The sequence below is a fragment of the Carcharhinus amblyrhynchos genome, chromosome 9 (assembly GCF_965287045.1).
Source record: "Carcharhinus amblyrhynchos chromosome 9, sCarAmb.v2.hapA, whole genome shotgun sequence".
Classification (NCBI taxonomy): domain Eukaryota; kingdom Metazoa; phylum Chordata; class Chondrichthyes; order Carcharhiniformes; family Carcharhinidae; genus Carcharhinus; species Carcharhinus amblyrhynchos.
The window spans coordinates 51475964-51496973 of record NC_137332.1 but is presented as its reverse complement, the minus strand read 5'-3'; the positions used below and the strand labels follow the sequence as shown (position 1 = coordinate 51496973).

General features: G+C 39.5%; 1 protein-coding gene across 1 annotated transcript in view; it reads left to right on the top strand.

The window, feature by feature from the left end:
- The window catches only part of cachd1 (cache domain containing 1), a 169902-nt gene extending 149516 nt beyond the window's left edge, over positions 1-20386 (top strand). Inside the window, exons 21-27 of the mRNA XM_080195619.1 lie at positions 1074-1160; positions 1827-1943; positions 2661-2812; positions 9628-9789; positions 10608-10685; positions 13767-13868; positions 15309-20386. Coding sequence (XP_080051745.1) covers positions 1074-1160; positions 1827-1943; positions 2661-2812; positions 9628-9789; positions 10608-10685; positions 13767-13868; positions 15309-15550 — 940 coding nt within the window. The 3' untranslated portion in view covers positions 15551-20386. The remainder of the gene's footprint in view (positions 1-1073; positions 1161-1826; positions 1944-2660; positions 2813-9627; positions 9790-10607; positions 10686-13766; positions 13869-15308) is intronic.
- The last annotated feature ends 624 nt before the right edge of the window (positions 20387-21010 follow it).

The window sequence follows — 21010 nt, the reverse complement described above, 5'->3', positions numbered from 1 at the left end:
CACTGAATAGACATAAATATAAAAATTTACTTAGAAATAATGTCAGTGTTGAAAATTCCAAAGTGTAGGTTGTGTAAACCATAAATATCTCAATAGATCTATACATTGAATTTTAATATCTGGATTTGTAATTTGCAACATTACTCTGAAGATTGTGACAGTAAGTGGATATTTTTAAGGGAGCAGGCATGGAGGAGCAGGATTCCTGCTTCTTGGATTGCTGTACTAGTTGACTATGTCCCATATTGCAAGGAAGGAGCTACTTGCTTTTTTTTTGGGTTGGGGGGTAGGAGGAGGAGGAGGGAGGTGGTAAGCAGCCTCACTGTGTGGAAGCACCCACTGGAGAACCTGAACCTTTCATGGATGTGAAGATTTGAACCTCTGAACAAAAGAGGTGAATGATCAGCAAATTTTTAGGGCACTTAAAATCCTCAGTAGAGCCTCCACCTGTTCTCTAGTATCTGCTGAACAGGTAAATGAATTATTAAATTCTTGGGACTACCTCTCGGGCCTAAAGGGGTGGACAGTAGGTGCATCTAACCTTTGCAATCATGATTTTTCCACACACTAAATGACATGGAAACCTGTTAGATTCTGGCTGCAACACAAAATTGTGAGCCCCTACGCTAAAACTTTTAGTTCTTCCTGCCACCAGAACTTTGGATTCATTGGATTTTCCTGATTGTTAAGCACCAATCCCATCTGCTTGTGGACTGTCATGAATGTATTATATATGAAGTCTTAAAAGGAATAACAGCTGTTGAAAATGTCCATGCCTCTTTATGAAGACAAGAGTGCCGTAATATATTAGTGTACCAACATAGCAATATTATTGAACAAGTTAGTTATCTTCTCTGAACCAGTAACTGATATTAATAACTCCATGTTATTTTGAGGGAGTTTGATCAAGATGCGGAAAGGGCTTTTGTAGGTGAGGAGTAAGGGAAGGAGAGATGAAATTTCAATGAGTGCATCTGTTCAAAAAATAAATGGCTAAAAACCTAAGAATTTTGTTCTCTTGAAATTAACTTCACTGTGCAATTAATGATAACCAGTTTCTTGTTTTTGTTCAGAATGGAACAAAATGAGTGTGAGTGCCCCTGTGAATGCCCTCTGGAGGTGAATGAATGTACTGGCAACTTGACCAATGCAGAGAGCAGGCAAGACTCATTCCATGTTTTTTTGAAGTGTAATTTGTCCTGGATGGTAGTAACATTTGCTCACTGAATTATAACTGTGTTAAAAATTCTCAAATATTACATTTGTTGAATCCCTCACCATTCCCAGCAATGAGTTTGATGGTTGAGAGCTTTAGGACACGTTCCAGGAGCTAAAATTGTTTGAAAGAGAACAGGCGACGTTAAGTAATAAATGTCGGAACAGCTTTTGAGGAAATGTGTGCAGTATAAAATATACAATGCAGAACGATTCCCAGTTTAATCCTTGGCCTGTCCTGAGTTAGCTGATCGCAGAAGCAACACTGAGGGCACTATTATAGCTTCAGTGCTGTGTTAGGGAGAAAACAAATTCAAACAGGACTTGCTCTGCTGAAAACCATCAGTACGCATGTTAGTCTGGTACGGGTAAGGTATGTTTCTGTTGGGTCCTCCATTGTGGAACAGCTTGCCGAAACTCATAGTCTCGGCTCATTTATGAAGAACGTATGAATAGCCAACGTACCACATATGAGAACCAAAACTCGTCAAGAAATCGATACCTTCAAGGGAGATGGGAGAAATGAGACATGCTTAATAATTTTTAAAAGGAACTGATATGTCAGCAAATGCTTACTATGTGAGTAATTGATTTCTTTTTTAATAAAATAGAAATCCTAGCTGTGAAGTCCATCAGGAGCCACTGACGCTTGCTGCTTTTGACCCCAGTCTACAGGAAAGCCTCCCACAGTGCATTAACACCAGATGCAGTCAAAGGACATCAAGCGGGTAAGGTTACAATGTGCAAATGTGGGGCCTGGAGATGAGCGAAACAATCATTTTTCTCTTTGCAATAGAAATTGCAAGAGAATGGATTTATTGTTTTATCCCTGATCGTCAGATCAATCAAAATCCAGGAATCCTTTTCAAAGAAAACAAAATTGTAAGGAATTAAGATTTTGTAAAAATTAATTTCTGACTTTTAAGTTGAATGTTTTGTTGTTTTAAATAGAGTCCAGAAGTATTCGGGGAAACTGGTTTGGATAAGTTCTGAGCCTTACGAAGAAGAAAATTAGCTTCAGTAACAATTGATGGTTTATTAACCTATATTGCTCCTACCATCGTAAGGTTACTCTGGTGACAATGCTGTTGCACATCCATGAAATGTTAACCAACCTAAGACAGGAAAGCAGTTGAGTTAATTCGATCCTAGGCCGTGAAAGATGAAAAATCAACGCGATTTCCTTTTGATTCCTACTCAGTGAACCTTTCTGGAAAGTGCAATGACAGTGGATGAAGACAGAACTAGTTCAGTTATGATATTTCAAATTGCTTGGAAGCACTCAACTGTCTAAGTTGATCCTCGAGATTGGTCGTTTAAGTGAGATATCGGGGGCAATTGGTGTCTTTGGACCCAAAATCCAGCACAATCACTAGCTTGGAGAGAAAAGTAGAGATAACAAAAAAAAACATGTCTAATGACAGATTCCTTTCTTTATATTTCAGTGATTGTTTTGGCGTTTTAGATTGTGAATGGTGTATGGTGGACAGTGATGGAAAAACACATCTGGATGAACCATATTGTGCTTCCCAGAAAGAATGCTTTGGAGGAATTGTGGGGGCCAAGAGCCCATATATAGATGACATGCCTGCCTTAGGTAAGAATGGTACAATGGGCAATAAGGATGTTAAAGTAGTGTGAGAGACAACATAATTATCCATTTACATTGTGAATTATTTACTATCCTCGAGGCATCCAGTTAAATCTTTAGGAGGGTTATCCAATTTGTTACAGCCCATAAGAATGCATCCAAGAGAGCAAGTAACACTGGATGTTAACATTTTAATTGGTCAAACGATAAATGATAGTTTCAAGGAATTTTTTGCAATGGTTTTTTAGAACACAGAACATTACAGCGCAGTACAGGCCCTTCGGCCCTCGATGTTGCGCCGACCAGTGGAACCAATCTAATGACCCTCTAACCTAAACTATTCCAATGTTATCTATATGCCTATCCACTGACCATTTGAATGCCCTTAAAGTTGGCGAGTCCACAACTGCTGCAGGCAGGGCATTCCACAACCTTACTACCCTCTGAGTAAAGAAACTACCTCTGACGTCCGTCCTATAATTACCACCCCTTAATTTAAAGCTATGTCCCCTTGTGTTAGCCATCACCATCCAAGGTAAAAGGCTCTCACTGTCCACCCTATCCAATCCTTTGATCATCTTGTATGCCTCAATCAGGTCACCTCGTAACCTTCTCTCGAATGAAGATAACCTCAAGTCCCTCAGCCTTTCCTCATAAGACCATCCCACCATACCAGGCAACATCCTGGTAAACCTCCTCTGCACCCTTTCCAATGCCTCCACATCTTTCTTATAATGCAGCGACCAGAACTGTACGCAATACTCCAAGTGCGGCCGCACCAGAGTTTTGTACAGTTGTAACATGACCTCATGGCTCCGAAATTCAATCCGTCTACCAATAAAAGCTAACACACCGTACGCCTTCTTAACAAACTTATCAACCTGGGTGCCAACTTTCAGGGAGCTATGCACATGTACCCCGAGATCTCTCTGCTCGTCAACACTACTAAGAGTCCTTCCATTAGCCCTATATTCTGTACTCCTGTTATTCTTACCAAAGTGAATCACCTCACACTTTTCTGTATTAAACTCCATCTGCCACCTCTCGGCCCAGCTCTGCAGCTTACCTATGTCCCTCTGCAAACTGTAACATCCATCCTCATTGTCTACAACTCCTCCAACTGTCGTCAGCAAATTTACTAATCCATCCTTCTACACCCTATAGGGATTAGACCGTCTGTTAAAAGTACCTGACTTTTTATTTAAAAGGAGAGAAGTTATCCCATTACCCTTTTCTCATCAAGGAATCTGTTTCGTCAACACCATTCCTGTAAATTGAAATTCAAGTGTGTCAGAGAAAGTTTATTCACTTCCATCATGCTGTAGCAGTAACCCCTTTTTGGTTTTGATAATCATTCGTGTTTCAAATATTGGCTTGCCCACATTCTTGTTTTCATGGATTCTATATGTGACTCCAGAGCCACAGCAATGTGGTTGTCTCTCAACTGCCCCTGGGCAACTAGGGATGGGCAATAAATGCTGGTGAGCCAGTGACACCTATGTCACATGAATGAATAGAGAAAAAAAACTGGCTAATTAAAATGCTAAATTAATAAAACAGACCTTAAAGGCTTTTCAATGCTTAACATTAAAATTGTCATAATCTCCATTGCTGTCTCTTTTCCCTAATTCCATTGGTGTTATTTCTTCTGACTTAATTTTCTTTTTCTATTTTTATCCAGTTTGTTAGCTGTCATGTTTTCTAGCCTGAGTTGTTATCATTTGGTAGATAGCCAACAAGCTGCTTCAGTCTGAGGTGTATTACATCCCCAGTTGACATATTTACAATTTGTTAATCTGTGTTGAATACTGTTATTCCCAGTGACTACCCATGAACATAGTTTGGTACAAATGGTAATATCACAGCATTCTAAGTTTTATCTTGTAACACTGAAGACAGATGATTGTAGCTAGTTTTTTCCTGTTCAAGCTCCTTAAATGAAGCCCATCACTTTATATCCAGGTGGTGTGTAGAATGGAAATTTCAGGTCTTGATGTGCGAAGGCTGCCACAAGTGCTCTCAGTTTATTGAAAGCAGAGTCATTCAAACTTATGAACAGATTTCCAGTTCCATCAAACAACACTGCAATACTTACAATACTTTATGGATAAGCAGACCCACTAGATCAGGAGTACCTGTCTACGACAAGAAACTGCTCTGACCTTCCTCAAAGTCGTACCTAAACTTGAACAGAACTCCAATCATACCCAAACTTGAACAGAACTCAGGAAAATACTGTAAAAAGAGAGTCCTTCATACCTTTTGGGTGGGACAAAAAAAAATCAAATGCAATCCATCTTTCAAAAGCTACTAGGTGATTACAAAATTGCCCATTTGATCATACCCCAGAAAATCATCTCTTTGCAGTCATCTTATCCTTCTACACCTGAATGAGTATTCCAGTGCAATGAAAGTGCAATTGATCTAAGTGTATATTGTTTTATGTTTAAGAGGAATGTTTGAAATTTAGCTTTATTCTACAGGCAGTCAGTATCTGTGGAAGGAATGCAGCCGACATTTTGGGAGAGCAGAATAATCATTCATTTTAGCTATGTAGTGTTTACTTCAGATAGAACTGATGGATTTTTGTTTATAGATGAAGGTTTCCCCTGGGTTTTTTAGTTATCAGTCAGATGCTGGTGTGGTGATGAGAGGAGCTAGGTCTATAGCAGGGAAAAAACTAGGGAACTGCAGTGCAGGTCTGCTGAAATCAGAGGAATGTACTGGCTGCTCCTGAGAATTCGCTTTATCTCCACAAAATTTCTCTCTCAAAGGTTAAAGACTGTCAACACAATTTATATCAAATATGCCTGGGTTTGCTAACTATTTATTTGAAAGTGGTTTTGATCTATGCATGAATGGGGCTTATTTAGTACTGGAATAGCCTAAAGCTAGGAAGTAAAGTTACTTCCTTTCATTTTTAAATATTGTTCAACTCTTAATGGTTAAGCTGCTTCATTTCTTAGAGCTATATTTAAATTGTGTTATCAAATAAAGTTTTTTTTTACTATAAAAGATTTATAATTCGGAGAGAAGTAGCCTATCCTCGTATTTATGCCAAAAAGAAAAGAAGTCTGGCTTCCTAATGCAACTGAGGTTCTGGTTCTCCCACTCATCTGTTCCACTCTTCTAGTGACAATAAAACTTTGCTACCCAGTCAATGGGGACATTATAGCAGGTAGCTTTGTCACAGAAAATCTCACATGTCCTCACTGCACCATGAGAGAGAAAAAACTCAAAGTATGATATTTGTTCATGGCCCACTACCAAAAGCTGGCCTGCATTGTGTCAACACTACATTTATGGAGAAAATTCAAAACCAAAATCCATCAAATGTTGATTCAGCGATAAACACAACAACACAGCCTAATATCACCAGCAATAGCAGCACTCTCAGCCATATAATGTGGACATTTGAAAAAAAATGGATCACACGACATATCACCAACCCCTGATTCGCCTATCCCACCATCATCTCAGGTACTTAGTGATTCTGGGCACCATTTTTAAAGGTCACCCCAGCCGAAAGCGATCAAACCAGTTCAACCAAGTTGCTGCACCCCCAGGGTAGTGTCCACTTGATGCCTGGGCATAACTGTCTCCTTCTGAGCACTGCAGCCACCAGAGCTCACATGGGAAGTCTACTTGCCAAGTGCACGCCTTCAGAGACCAGTCACACTTTACACTGTTTTGCCATCACACCACTGGGGATGGATTTTTTGACAGGGTGGATGATTCCGGTGTGGGCCTGATAATATGTAAAAGTGTTAAAATGGCATTCCATGTTCAGCGTTGGGAAATGTGGCCTGTCACTGACAAGAGGAGGGGACAATCATGTCATATTTTCACAGTGATCTAAAACGCGACTTTGCACTTCTCGTGATATTTTCCATGCCAGTTACCAAACCCATCCAACGCAAACAGGAACGGAAAATTCTGGCCATGGTGTATGGCACAATTTAAAATCATAGTCAAGCAGGTGTTTGTGGTAGCATAGAATTGCCCCTGTTTGAGCAGAGTGGATTAAGTAAGTGAGTGAGCATTTGAGCACTTGAGTGAGGTTGCTAGTCCTCTGCTTTCCTGCTTCCCTCAAAACAACAGCAAGCCCAGCCACAAGTGCCATCAGCCTTTGCAAATCACCCTCCAGGAATAGCTCTGGCTTCCAGTTAGCACTCTGTCACTTCTTGGACACTGAACTCATGGCTAGTCTAATTAGAACCTTTGGGTTTAAAAGCCACGTTGTGTCATTGACACTGATGTGACATGAGGTCAAGACCCAGAAAAGTTTAGAGTTTTTTAAGTTAAAATTAGTTTTAAAGTTTTTAAAGTTTATTTATTAGTGTCACAAGTAGACTTACATTAACACTGCAGTGAAGTTACTGTGAAAATCCCTAGTTGCCAGCATTGGGCACCTTTTCAGGTCAAATTTCACAGCAACTTCATTGCAATGTTAATATAAGCCTTACTTGTGACTAATAAATAAACGTTAACTTTTAGGGTATACTGAGGGAGAATTTAACATTGCCACTGCACCTAACCAGCACATCTTTCGGACTGTGGGAGGAAACCAGAGCACCCAGAGGAAACCCACACAGAGATAGGGAGAACATGCAGATCATTTCTGATAAGAACGCAGCATGGTGGCACAGTGATTAGCATTGCTGCCTCAGCGCCAGGGACCCACGTTCGATTCGTGGTTTGGGTCACTGTGTGTGTGGAGTTTGCACGTTCTCCTCATGTTGGCATGGGTTTCCTTCCATGTCCAAAAATGTGCTGGTTAGGTGCGTGGCTTTGGAACATCAACAGTCATGAAAGGCACAAACAGTGACCCAAACCACGAATTGAACCCAGGTCCCTGACATTGGTAAAGGTTAGCATTGATGCCTCACAATGTGCCACATAGCCTACTGTGCCACCTAGCCTACTAAGTGGTGCTTTTCTTATATCTTAAGAAATCGAAAAATAAAGAATAGCATTTATAGTGCCTTTCATGACTGTTGATGTTCCAAAGCCACTGATCTAACCAGCACATTTTTCGGACTGTGGGAGGAAACCCACGCCAATAGGAGGAGAATGTGCAAACTCAACACACAGAGCGGCTCAAGCTGGGAATCAAACCCTGGTCCCTGGCGCTGTGAGGCAGCAATGCTAATCATTGTGCCACCGTGCTGTGTTCTTATCAGAAATGATCTGGTCATTAGCTTCCTGAATCTGGGATCGAAAATAGAGCCCCATATTTCAGTGAACCTGGATAGTCCAGGCAGGTTCTTGTCTATGGGACCAAGGTACCACATAGTAGTTTGTTGTATTATGTTAAATCTCATAGGATCCAGGATTAGATCCCCAATTGGATACAAAATTGGCTGGATGGCAGAAGATGAAGGATGGTTGTAGGGGGTTGTTTTTCAAATTGGAGGCCTGTGACCAGCAGTGTGCCTCAGGGATTGGTGCTGGGTCCACTGTTATTTATCATTTATATTAATGATTTGGTTGAGCATGTAGGAGGCATGGTTAGTAAGTTGCAGATGACACCAAGATTAGTGGCATAGTAGACATTGAAGAAGGTTAGCGAGGATTGCAACAGGATCCTGATCAATTGGGCCAGTAGGTTGATGAATGGCAGATGGAATTTAATTTAGATAAATACAAGGTGATGCATTTTGGTAGATCAAACCAGGGCAGGACTTACTCAGTTAATGGGAGGGTGTTGGGGACGGTTATAGAACAAAGAGATCTAGGGATACAGGTTCATAGCTCCTTGAAAGTGGAGTCACAGATAGACAGAGTGGTGACGAAGGCATTCGGCATGCCTGGTTTCATTGGTCAAAACACTGAATACAGGAGTCTAGCTGAAGTTGTACAAGACATTAATACAGCCACACTTGGAATACTGTGTACAATTTTGATCACCCTATTATAGAAAGGATATTATTAAACTAGAAAGAGTGCAGAAATTATTTACTAGGATGCTATCAGGACTTGATGGTTTGAGTTATAAGGAGAGACTGGATAGACTGGGACTTTTTTCCCTGGAGTGTAGGAGGCTTAGGTGTGATATTATAGAAGTCTATAAAATAATGAGGGGCATAGATAAGGTCAACATTTTTTCCCAAAAATAGAGGAATCTAAAATTAGAGGATATAGGTTTAAGGTGAAAGGGGAGAGTTACTAAAGGATCCAGAGAGGCAATTTTTTCCACACAGAGGATGTTGAGTGTCTGGAACGAGTCGCCAGAGATACTAGTAGAGCGGGTGCAATTTTATCTTTTAAAAAGCATTCAGACAGTTACATGGGTAAGATTGGTATGGAGATATATGGGCCAAACACAGGCAATTGGTACTAGCTAAGTGGTTAAAAACTGGGCGGCATGGACGACTTAAGCCAAAGGGCTTGTTTCCATGCTATAAATCTCTATGACTTTACAGCCAGCAGAGCTGACTCCTGTACTGTCTTCAGTTGATTTCTGCCAGTTAATGCACATCTCAGTGCAACTCCAGTCAAGGTGAAACATTCGAAGTTCTGAAGCCTGAGACTGATTCTTCAGATTATGGATCACTAAGCCAATCTTCATGCCTTTTTGCTAAAGTGGGAAGTGTACTAATTTCAAGGGTGGTGCCTCCTCCTTGCTGCCATTAGTGTTGCTTACATGATAAAAGTTGATATATGTTACCAGATGTTAAATTTTTCGAGACACTATGAGAAACTGCAACACTGTTAGATTCAAGCTCAATTGTATGCTTATGTTATAACTGATATCTGAATGTACACTTTTACAGATATTAAGCCAAGTAACCTTTTTTTTTAACCATTCCTAATTCTAGGAGATGAGGTTATAGCATTGAACATGATCAAAAGTGCCCCAGTTGGACCTGTGGCTGGTGGGATCATGGGGTGTATCATGGTGCTTGTTCTGGCAGTGTATGCTTATCGACACCAGATACATAGGAGAAGTCACCAGCACATGTCTCCTCTTGCAGCACAAGGTAAGAACAGTAACCACCTTTCCAGAATCATGAAGAAAAAAGTTCACTCAAAGGGTGGTGAATCTCTGGAATTCTCTGCCCGTTGAAGTGGTGGAGGCTGCCTCGCTAAATATTTTTAAGAAGCGGGTTGATGGGTTCTTGATAAGAGAGGGGATTAAGGGTTATGGGGAGAGGGCGGGAAAGTGGAACTGAGCCACAACAGATCAGCCATGATCTTATTGAATGGCGGGGCAGGCTCGAAGGGCTAGATGGCCTACTCCTGCTCCTATTTCTTATGTTCTTATGTTCTTAAACTCCAGAAAGTAGCATAAAGAAAAGCATAAACCTCAAGTTAGGAGTGTTTGATATAATGGATGAAACTGCTTTTGGTAGGAACGAAAGGGCAGGCTTTACTTAGCTTTTGAAACCAAGAGACCAAAGTAAAACAATATTTTATCTATCACTTCTAAGACATGTGGGAATTCAGTTGTTTATTGATATTAATGGCACGACCTGATAAACTATTGAGCCACATAAAGCAGAAGATTTATTTCCTGACTGCTGCCTAAGTCAGCACTATGGAAAAGGCAGCTCTGTAAGACAAGTGCAGCTCTAAGATTATCTGTTTATTCCTTTGATGTAACTCCATAAATTCTTTCATTTCATGGTTTTGTGTTGTGATACCTCCAGTGCCCTTTGGATTTGGCTCTGCTCCCAGAATGGGTTTAATGTGTCAGCTGAAAGAAGTCCTAACCTCCTTGTAAATAAAGATTGATTGGAAAAATTGATTTGCAAATATACTCAAAAATAATCTTTTCACCTAATTTTTTAAAAAAAAGAAATGTCTGTGCGAATGTCCAACCTGGAAAATGATCGAGATGAGCGAGATGAAGATAGTCATGAGGACAGAGGCATCAGTAAGTGTTACTTCTTGTGATGAGGAGGGAAAGAATTTTTTATTTATTGAAGTGTTTTTTTTCCATGAAAATGACTCAATTACTTATCGTTGTGATTCTGAATTCTCCTTTGAAAAGGCATCAAGTGTAAAGCTCCTTTTAACTGGAGGTGAAAAGAAAATCTTCAGATGTAACACGAGAGGGTGTCACCCAGTGCTTCTGATAACTCCTACCCATTCAGATACTGAACCACATAGGGCAGGAAGACTTTGTTTCCATGCCTGATTGATGCTGAGTTAGTGTATTTCAACTGAGCTGGTGAAGGAGACCTTGGTCTTCCAACGCAAGAGAAGGGAGAAGTCCCATTTTTGATCGTGATTGACAGCTGTTTGGAGTTGCCCATTAAGAAGTCTGACAACACCAGGTTTAAGTCCATCCAATTTATTTGATAGTAAATTCGCAAGCTTGCGAGTTTACTATCAAATAAATCGGTTGGACTTCTTACTGTGTTTACCCCAGTCCAACGCCAGCATCTCCACATCATGACTACTATCAACACTGGAGTTGCCCATGACAGAATAGTTTAGGTAGAATCACAAAGAAAAATTATGAGAATAGGATCCTGGAAGACATCTGGCATCCATGGAATTGTATCTCTGCACCAGCTAATGTTTTTAAGAGAAGAAAAGATCTTCATAGAGCTGTTGGAAAATGATTATACCGAAGATGGTCAGCAAAATGCACCAATTCCACTAAAATTTAAAGAGAAACATTCCCTGATAGACAGACTGGTAAATTGAACTGTTGTGCTTGGAACTGACTTGGCTCAGTGTTGGTCGGTGATACATTAACTGATCTCAGCTGCATCTATAGGAGTTTTGGTACAATTGACCTTCTGCTTCTAGGCTAGATCAGGATCAAAAATCAGTATTGATTGCTTCACTATTATTAATGCAAATTCAGACCAATCAGTGCTCCCTCAAGTGAATCAGCCAGCAACTTTCAGCATCCATGCATGTGAAATTATATGTGGAAAGCTAAAAGTTACTGTCCGGTTAACACTTTCCCACTTGCCTGGATGGGTGCAGCTCCAACAACACTCAAGAAGCTTGACACCATCCAGGACAGAGCAGCCCGCTTGATTGGCATCACATCCATAAACATCCACTCCCACAATCACCGACATTCAGAAGCGGCAGTGTGTACTTTCTATAGGATGTACTTCAGCAATTCACCAAAGATCTTTAGACAGCACCTTTCAAACCCATGATCACTTCCATCTAGAAAGATATGGGCAGCAGATAGATGGGAACATCGCCATCTGCAGGTTCCACTTCAAGCCACTCACCATCCTGACTTGAAAATATCCACATTGCAGTGGATCTGGAGTCATGTAGGTTAGAGATAGGTTTTTAGAACTGCATTATTAATTGAACTTAAATTCCACCAGCTGCCGTAGTGGTATTTAAGATGTGGATATGCCAGCGTTGGACTGGGGTAAACACAGTAAAAAGTCTGACAACACCAGGTTTAAGTCCAACTGATTTATTTGATAGTAAACTCACAAGCTTTCGGGGTTTGTCCCTTCGTCAGGTGAATGGAGAGTCCTGGCCTCAGACAGAGCATATAAAGCACAGACGGTTTACAGATTACTGATTAGAATGCGAATCTTTACACCTAACCTGCTGTTCAAGTCCTAAAGTGGCCAACAATGTGAGTGGAAGGAGCACTGATCACAGGTTAAAGAGATGTATATTGTCTCCAGACAGTACAGTAAGTGAGGTTTTGCAAACCCAGGCAAGTCACGGGGGTTACAGATAGTGCAACATGAACCCAAGATCCCTGTTGAGACCATCCTCATGTGTGCGGAACTTGGCTATCAGTCTCTGCTCAGCGACTCTGCACTGTTGTGTGTCGTGAAGGCCGCCTTGGAGAATGCTTACCCAAAGGTCATTCCGAATGACCTTCGGGTAAGCATTCTCCAAGGCAGCCTTCACGACACACATTCCGAATAACCTTCGGGTAAGCATTCTCCAAGGCGGCCTTCACGACACACAACAGCGCAGAGTCGCTGAGCAGAGACTGATAGCCAAGTTCCGCACGCATGAGGATGGTCTCAACAGGGATCTTGGGTTCATGTTGCACTATCTGTAACCCCCGTGACTTGCCTGGGTTTGCAAAACCTCACTTACTGTACTGTCTGGAGACAATATACATCTCTTTAACCTGTGATCAGTGCTCCTTCCACTCACATTGTCGGCCACTTTAGGACTTGAACAGCAGGTTAGGCGTAAAGATTCGCATTCTAATCAGTAATCTGTAAACTGTCTGTGCTTTATATGCTCTGTCTGAGGCCAGGACTCTCCATTCACCTGACGAAGGGACAAACCCCGAAAGCTTGTGAGTTTACTATCAAATAAATCGGTTGGACTTAAACCTGGTGTTGTCAGACTTTTTACTGTAGTGGTATTTAAACCAGGGCATTACTCTGGGCCTCTGGATTACAAGTCCTGTGAAAAGACCATGACGCTACCAGTTCCCTATTTACTGAAATGCAGTCTTAATTGCCAACCAACATTTACAAACTTAATTTGCAAAAGTAAAGCTGCAAAGTTGAAGAACAAATGCATTAAAAATGAAAGTAAATTTGAGAAATAAAAATGAAATGTGATGAAGAAAGCTTATGGAATAAAACAAATTGAAAGCTGCAAAGAAGTAGAATGGAGCAAGTACCTTCTGAATGTAGAGTACTGTTACCACTCACTCATATCTGCATTAAGGATGTGTATCACCACAGTTCTGGTTACTGAAACCTTTAACATTTAATTAGTTACTGTCCCATGCCTTGGTTACACTGGCTGCTGGGACTGCATTTGTAGATTGGAAACATCCACTGTGTCTGGAACTGGTGAGTGGGTCAGTAAATGCCTGACCTCCTCTGACTAAATTTACCAGTTCATTTGAACTCCTTTTTTCCCTTCCTCTCTGCCCCAACCCCCAAACATTGATACTTGAAATTTTAAATTCTCTTATTTAGAATTGCGCATTGAGAAGAGAAAGTTATTGTCTGCACTTAGAATTTTCTATTTTTCTTTTAAATAGTCAGTAACACAAGATTTATAGCGGCTGTGATAGAACGACATGCACACAGTCCAGAACGCAGGCGCCGCTACTGGGGAAGATCAGGAACAGAGAGTGATCATGGTAAGATCAATAGCCTTGCATTTCACTTGACAGAGGGGAAAAAAAAGCGTATTCATTTCTCAGCTGTATTTAGCATTTCAGAAGTTGAAAATGATCCTGTTTCTGTTTGAAGGAAACTGGTCCTATCTGTGTGGGCCGTGATTGATGTTGAGCCCCAGTCAAAACTGGAAATGAATTATCTTCAAATGCATGAAAGAATCTTCAGAAAAATTCAGGAGAGATAAACATCTCTTGTACTGCTGTTTCTTTATTTTAACACCTAACCATTTTTTGGTATTACTTTGCTAAAAATATTCTGTGGGGACTTTTGTTTATGTAATGCAGCAACACTGTCCAGAGCCCCCTGAATAGGAGCTGTTGTCACAGCATGAGTTTGACAGTGTTTAGTTTTCTTACAGTAGGCTTTTATTAGTGTTTAAGAAACCTATGCTTAAAATGAACAAATGTTTCAAGATGCTGTTTGAGTTTAGAGAAATTCGATAATTGTTTTTGTGATATGTGTTAGGAAATACATCAGTTGAACACTTTGTTAAATGATGCAATTACAGAGATTTTGGTGCATTTGCGCCTAAGCTGTCCTTGAGATAATTTTATGTATTTGACTATTATAATGCTTTAACTTCAATATTTTCTTTTCCTTTTCTGGAAGCACTTATAACTGGAGTACAGTTGTGGAAGATAGATAGAAAGCCAGGTTTGGGGGAATGTAAACTTCTTGTAAGGCTGGAGGGAGGGTACAGCCATAAAAGAATGTAAATGGGATGGAAATGTTAGAAGCTTGAGAACTGGGGGCCAAGGTAGATCAGAAAATAGACTTGATGGATGAGTAAAATTTGGTTCAAGTTCAGATATGGGCCGTAGAGTTTTGGATGAGCTTAAGCTTTTGGAGCATGACAGCTGGAGGCCATTCAGAAGAGGTATAATAATCAAATCTGGAGGTAAGAGGATAAGTCATGGTTTCAGCAGCAAATGGGCTGAGGCAGGTAGGGAGATGAGTCCTGAGGTGGAAATGTGTAGCCTTGGTGAAGAATAGGCTCAGAAACTCAGTTCAGGGTCAAATACCAATTGAGGTTGTGAATATTCTGTTTTAGCCTAGAATCGTGTCCAGCGTCAGCATTGCAATCAGTGGCTAAGGATCAACATTTGTAGCAAGCCTGAGGATAGTAATTTTCAGGTACCCCAATTTTTAACTGGAGGGAATTTCAGCTCATCCAGAACTAGATGTTGAAACAGTTTAACAACACAAAAGCACATGGCAGCATCGTGATGTTTGCAGAGGGGAGGGAAAAATTAGACTTGAATCACAGTTGAGCAGTTTTGTAAATAAAAAGCTAGATCATTAAAATTGTTGGATTTGAAATAAAACAACTTCAGTAAATGGAAATGCTTGCCAAAAACTGACACGTTTAACTAATTCTGTAAAATTGCACTCACCCGCAGGATATAGTACGATGAGTCCTCAGGAGGACAGTGAAAATCCACCATGCAATAATGACCCGTTAACAGCCGGGGTGGATGTCGGGAACCATGAGGAAGACTTAGAGTTGGACACTCCACCTCAGACTGCTGCTTTGCTAAGTCATAAGTTTCACCATTACCGCCTGCACCACCATCCTTCCCTCCATCACAGCCATCACCTACAAGCTGCGGTTACAGTCCACACTGTGGATGCAGAATGCTGAACCACTTGTGCTCGCCATTCACTGGAAGCTACAATCAGAAAATTACAAAAACTCTTTTTTTAAAATCATTAAGTCTTCGAGTCAGATGGTGTAAACTTTTCCTGGACTTCTCAGGAACACTAAAAACCATCAAAGCAACTCAGTGGGAATTGTAAAAGTGTTAACAGTGCATCTCAGATTTTTTAAATAAAGGATTATTTTTCTACTATTTATTGAACTTTTTAACAGAAATCAACCATAGGAAACAATTTCTTTTTAAAAAAAACTGACTGGAAAATTGAACTGATGTGTTTTTTTTCTGTCAATTACAGAAAAGCTTGTGAATGAAGATTGAAGAAAGCTACATGAGTAGTGATAAAGAATTTTAATTGAATCCACAGATAAACTAAAGTTTGTAAATGCATTATGTTTGATTGCATGGGTTCAAAAAACCTTTTCAAAATAGAGAAATTACTAATGTTGTGTTTAAGGTCACAATCTTTAACCAGTGTCTTGCTTTAGGCTCACTTGGGAAGACAACAAGTGATGCAGACATGCAGGTTGGACTTCCTATGCAGTGGGACCCTGATTCCAATTATGCCACTATGGGAACTTGATAAATAGAGGGTAAGAACCTTCCCACAGGAAGAGAAGTAAACCATTGGTCCAGGAGTTTTAATTTTAATAAGGCTCTTGTTTATTTGGAAACTGGGATAGGCCTTCCTCTTAAGAGTTCCCAAGCCATCTTTTTAAAAGGTAGACGTGGGAGAGTAGAATCAGTTCCCAGCATGGTCCACAACCCACATCAGGGAAGGCTGTGAATGGAGTCCCAAGGGTACATACATCATTTCTACTCAGGATCACAGGTGAGCATAAAGTCATGGCACAGATAGCCACCAGGCGATTTTATGAGTACTACTGTTCTAAGTAAAGCGATACATGATGTCTATGGCTGCCATTGTAAAATGGCAACGTCATGAGATCAGTTTGGAATAAGATTCTGTTATGGAGTGTTGGTGTTAAATATTTGTGGTGCAGTGGAACGTTTTCAAATATCACAGTTTTCAATTGACTTCAAAGCTCTACGGTGAAGTTGGTCGTTGGCGAGCATGGCCTGAAGAGCAATCAATACTGCAAATAACTTGTTTTTTAAGTAACTGTGTGTCCTGTATAGATTAACTTCTTTGGTGGTCTTTTCTCTTTCAGTCAGATGTGATTTTACACTTAATATAAAAAAAACTCAAGTTGCTGCTGATAATGACATGAAGTTTAGGGAAGGTATTTACTAGTCAATACATGGTTCATGTATAGTTCACACACATGAACGGGATCTCCCTAAAAAAAATTGTTTATGAAATTGTAAATTTAAATTTTTTTATTTTTATGGTTACAGTCGCTAAAAATTTAAAGTGATAATTATTTGTATTCCTGCATTTTTAAACTGTAAATTCTTATTAAACAATTAAAATCTTAGAAGATAGATTTTACTCATTGTCAATGATATAGTACAATTCTAAAATTAAATGAGCACATCTACATGTAAAAGTATTTGGCATTCTTTTGTTTACAAACTTAGGAAACTACGATGTGAATCACTTTGAAATGACTTGCTGTTGAGGTAATTGTAAAAGGCTTTGCCAAACACTTTTGACAAAACAGTGGGCCTTTAATATGATCAGTTTGCTGTAAGGAAGTATACAACAAGCTTCCAAATATGACAGTAATTTTCACTCAACTGCTAGATTCTACGAAACTGCAGTTAGCTTGTTTTCCTTCTAAAATAGGTTTTCTATTCAGAGCAAGGGAACTAGATTGTCACTGTAATACTGTGGCTGATGACAAAGTATTTTAATCCATGAAAAATCGCATTTGTAACATCTTTCTCCTTTTCTACATAAAATCAAAGATGTGTGAGGGCAATATTCTGAGTTGAGGTAGTGCAGTTGAAAAAGGGGTGTGCACAGTTCTTTCCTGCCCAGTTATCATCCCTCCTCCATCTTTTCTGCACTTAGTATCTTGCTTGTCTGTTAAGTTGCACAAATATTACACAACTGTTTCTCAAACTGGCCTTGAAATATAATATTTAGGTATCCATGACAATGGGTCCTATCCCTACAATATCATTAAAAATTGAGTATGAAGAGTTGGTTTTCCATAATGGTTCACACTATTTTAGCCATAATACCTTATGCAGACCTATAGTGAACACAGACGCTTTTAACTGGCCTGAACATGTGGGTTTAATTGTTCAGTCCATCATTGGTCAGAAGAAATAACTCCTTTTAACTTGTGTCTTGAAACCAGAAATTTGCATGGATTCTCTTTCAACAGATCACTTATAAATTATGGGAAGATAAATTGGCTATTGAGCCTGTTCAGCCATTCATTTAGATTACAGGTGATCCTTGATTCCGTTTACCGGACTTTGTTCCTTATTGTTTGATGCCATTATCTATCAGTCTCAGTCTTGAAATTTTCAATTCACCCAGCTTCCACATCATTTTGGGGGACAGAGTTCAGATTTCCACTACTCTTTGTGTGAAATATTGCTCGCTGATTTCACTCTTGAAAGGCCTAACTCTTGTAAATCTTGGATCCAAAGTGGATAATCTTACTCTTCTCTATATTGAACTTCTATAGTTTTGCCTACCTTCTCAGTCTACGTTCCATTGTAACTGCTGCTCCAATCCAGTTTTCAGTGCCCCTTAGTGTCATCTGCACACTTCTATGCAACTCAATATCAATGGCTTATGCACACACATGCTGAAATTGATACCCCTAGGGAATAATAATTATCATATATTGCCATTTGGAAAACTAAAATTTTAATACCTAATGAGTCATATGACAAGATTGCCTCCAATTTCATGCATTCCGATACCAATAGCCTTGTGTGTGGCCACATGATCAAATACTACCTGGAAGTCCATAAAAACAGCGTCCGTAGACACTTCCCAATTTAGCTTGCTACTGACTTCAAATGATCCAACTAAGTTTGTTAAACATGAGCTACGCTTCACAAACCCATCTGACTCTGATCAACTAACTATTCAGCCATTTGATTTCTGATGACAGATTCCAGTGTCTTTCCCATGATTAAACTGACAGGGCTGTTGTTACCTGATTTCTCTGTCATTCCCTTCTTAAATGATGACATGAGTAACATTTGCAATTTTTCAATCCAAAAGCACAGTTCCTGAATCTTGAAAGCTTTTGAAAATGTTCTTTTTCAGAAAAAGGCCAACCTAACCAAGTTTCTTCAAAACATTGTTCACCGATATTATCAGGTTGTAAATTGATCACTGTCCTCACCCTCATACTAACAGTTGCCTGGATTTTCCAACCCCATTGTGATGGGAGATCTTGCAGCCCAGCCAAAAATTCATTGACTTGCAGCAGGACTAGACGATCTCATCAGTGGGCATGAACAGCAAATCCCACCTGTTATCTTTATATTTGTGTTTAGAAATTAAAATGGCCATCAGCTCGTAATACTGTTCTTGGAAGTGTTCAATAAAACTAATGTCACTTGAATTGATAAGCACAAATCAACTTTCACAGAATCCTTCCAACCATTTGAAAAGCCAAAATGTTGAATTAGCCAGTGCACCTCTTGGGTGCTATATGTTGAATAGGCTTGGAAAATCTGCCAGACATCCTGGTAAATAGTGCTGCCTGATGCTAAAGCAGGGATGCCAAGTGAGCATAGGATTTGTCCAACCTTGATGTTCTTGTAGCCTGAACAGCTGAGTGATGGTCACTGTCTAGGCATGAGTGAGGGTTCAGAGGATTGTCGTGTCCATACACTACATACCGACAAGAATTGGCATCTTCAGGAACGATGGGGAGAAAATGTCAACCAAAAGTTACAGATGTGATTTTAACCAAGATAAATTACTTTTGTTTAATATATTAAACCATATAAAAAGTTTGAATATTGAACCTTGAAAGAATGGCTTTATATTTTTACAGATGTGTAACAAATAATAAATTGAAATAAATATCATAATTCAGGCTCATCTTTAAAATTTTGTATATATCGAAAACACTTGTAAATATTCTTTATATCACTATGGTCTTGTACAATTAAGTCCATTTCTGATGTCCCAGGAGTTTTAAGCGTTTATTTTCTACGAAATTTCTATATAGTGAATGGAAGGTTACATTCTCAATATCTCATAGTCTAACAAATTCTGTGATAGATTATTCAATTCCTTGTGCAGAATTAATAATCTTGCACATTGCTGCACATTGTTTAGGAGAGAAACGTATTGCCTTGTGTGATACTGCACAGGAATGACTAAAAGTCCACGGTTTGATCCCTCATTTGCTGTGTTGGCTTACCTGTAATGATGGTGAGATTGCCACAATTGGCAATCTCCTTTGGGATTAAGGAGACCAGAAATCAGCCAACGCTCCTTTTTCTGATCACTGTCCATTATCCAGTGGCCCTTGGATGACAGGAGGATCAAGGTTAACTGTGCTGCCTTCTGCATTCAAGTGACCAATATATAGCCTCACGCAAAGGAACAGTAGTTGGGTGAACAAGTAGAATTTATCCTCATTATAGCATCTTCACAAGACGAAAAAAGACTGGGGAAATAATTACTAAAAACACAATGGGATATATACATAATATGGACATTGTGCATTTGCTGATGTTTGTATTGTTTTGCATGTCTTTGGGACCAGAAATGGATTCTTATCGCATTGGGCTTTAGTGAACGTAATTTAATGTTGTTTACAGATGTTTATAGATAAATATCAGATTAATTTTGTTTCTTCTTAAAACTAGACAGTATCCTGCTTAGTTATTATAATATCCTTGATGTAATTTTACACTTGTACCTTTAAAAACTGGAAATAAGTATCTTTTGATTAAAAACAAATGATAAATTGTATTTGGAGTTTGTTTTTGAGATGCATTGTCTCTGTTAAAGATACATTGTACCATCCCTCTCTTTGACCCACATCCCAAAGTATGGTACTCACTTTTTGTTCAGCTGTTTTTATTTGTAATATTGGTGTATTTTTCTTTATTCCTTTTTTTTTCCTTTGGCTATCTGACCTTTAAGGCTCTGGAATCAAGTAGTGGACCTGCCAGTGTACCTGAACATTAGGAGATGCGCAGGCTCAAATGCCAATTCATTGTTTTTGACAGTGAAGATTACAGAAAACTGGAAACTTGTTTCATTTAGCAGTTCTCCACAACACTGCCAACTTGTATTTATACAGTGCCTAAGAGTTTCTTACAGTTGTTCAAAGCTTTCTTAAAAAAAATTTTGTGAATTAAGCACATCATTGGCACAGTTGGCATTTATTGACCATCCTTTTTTTGTCCTGAGGAAGTGATGGTTGGTTGTTCATGGAACTGCTATAAGTGATTTAGTACAACTAAGAGGCTTGATGCGCCACTTCAGAATACAGTTGAGAATCAACCATTTTGGTGTAGGATTGGAGTCACATGTAAGCTGTGCCGGA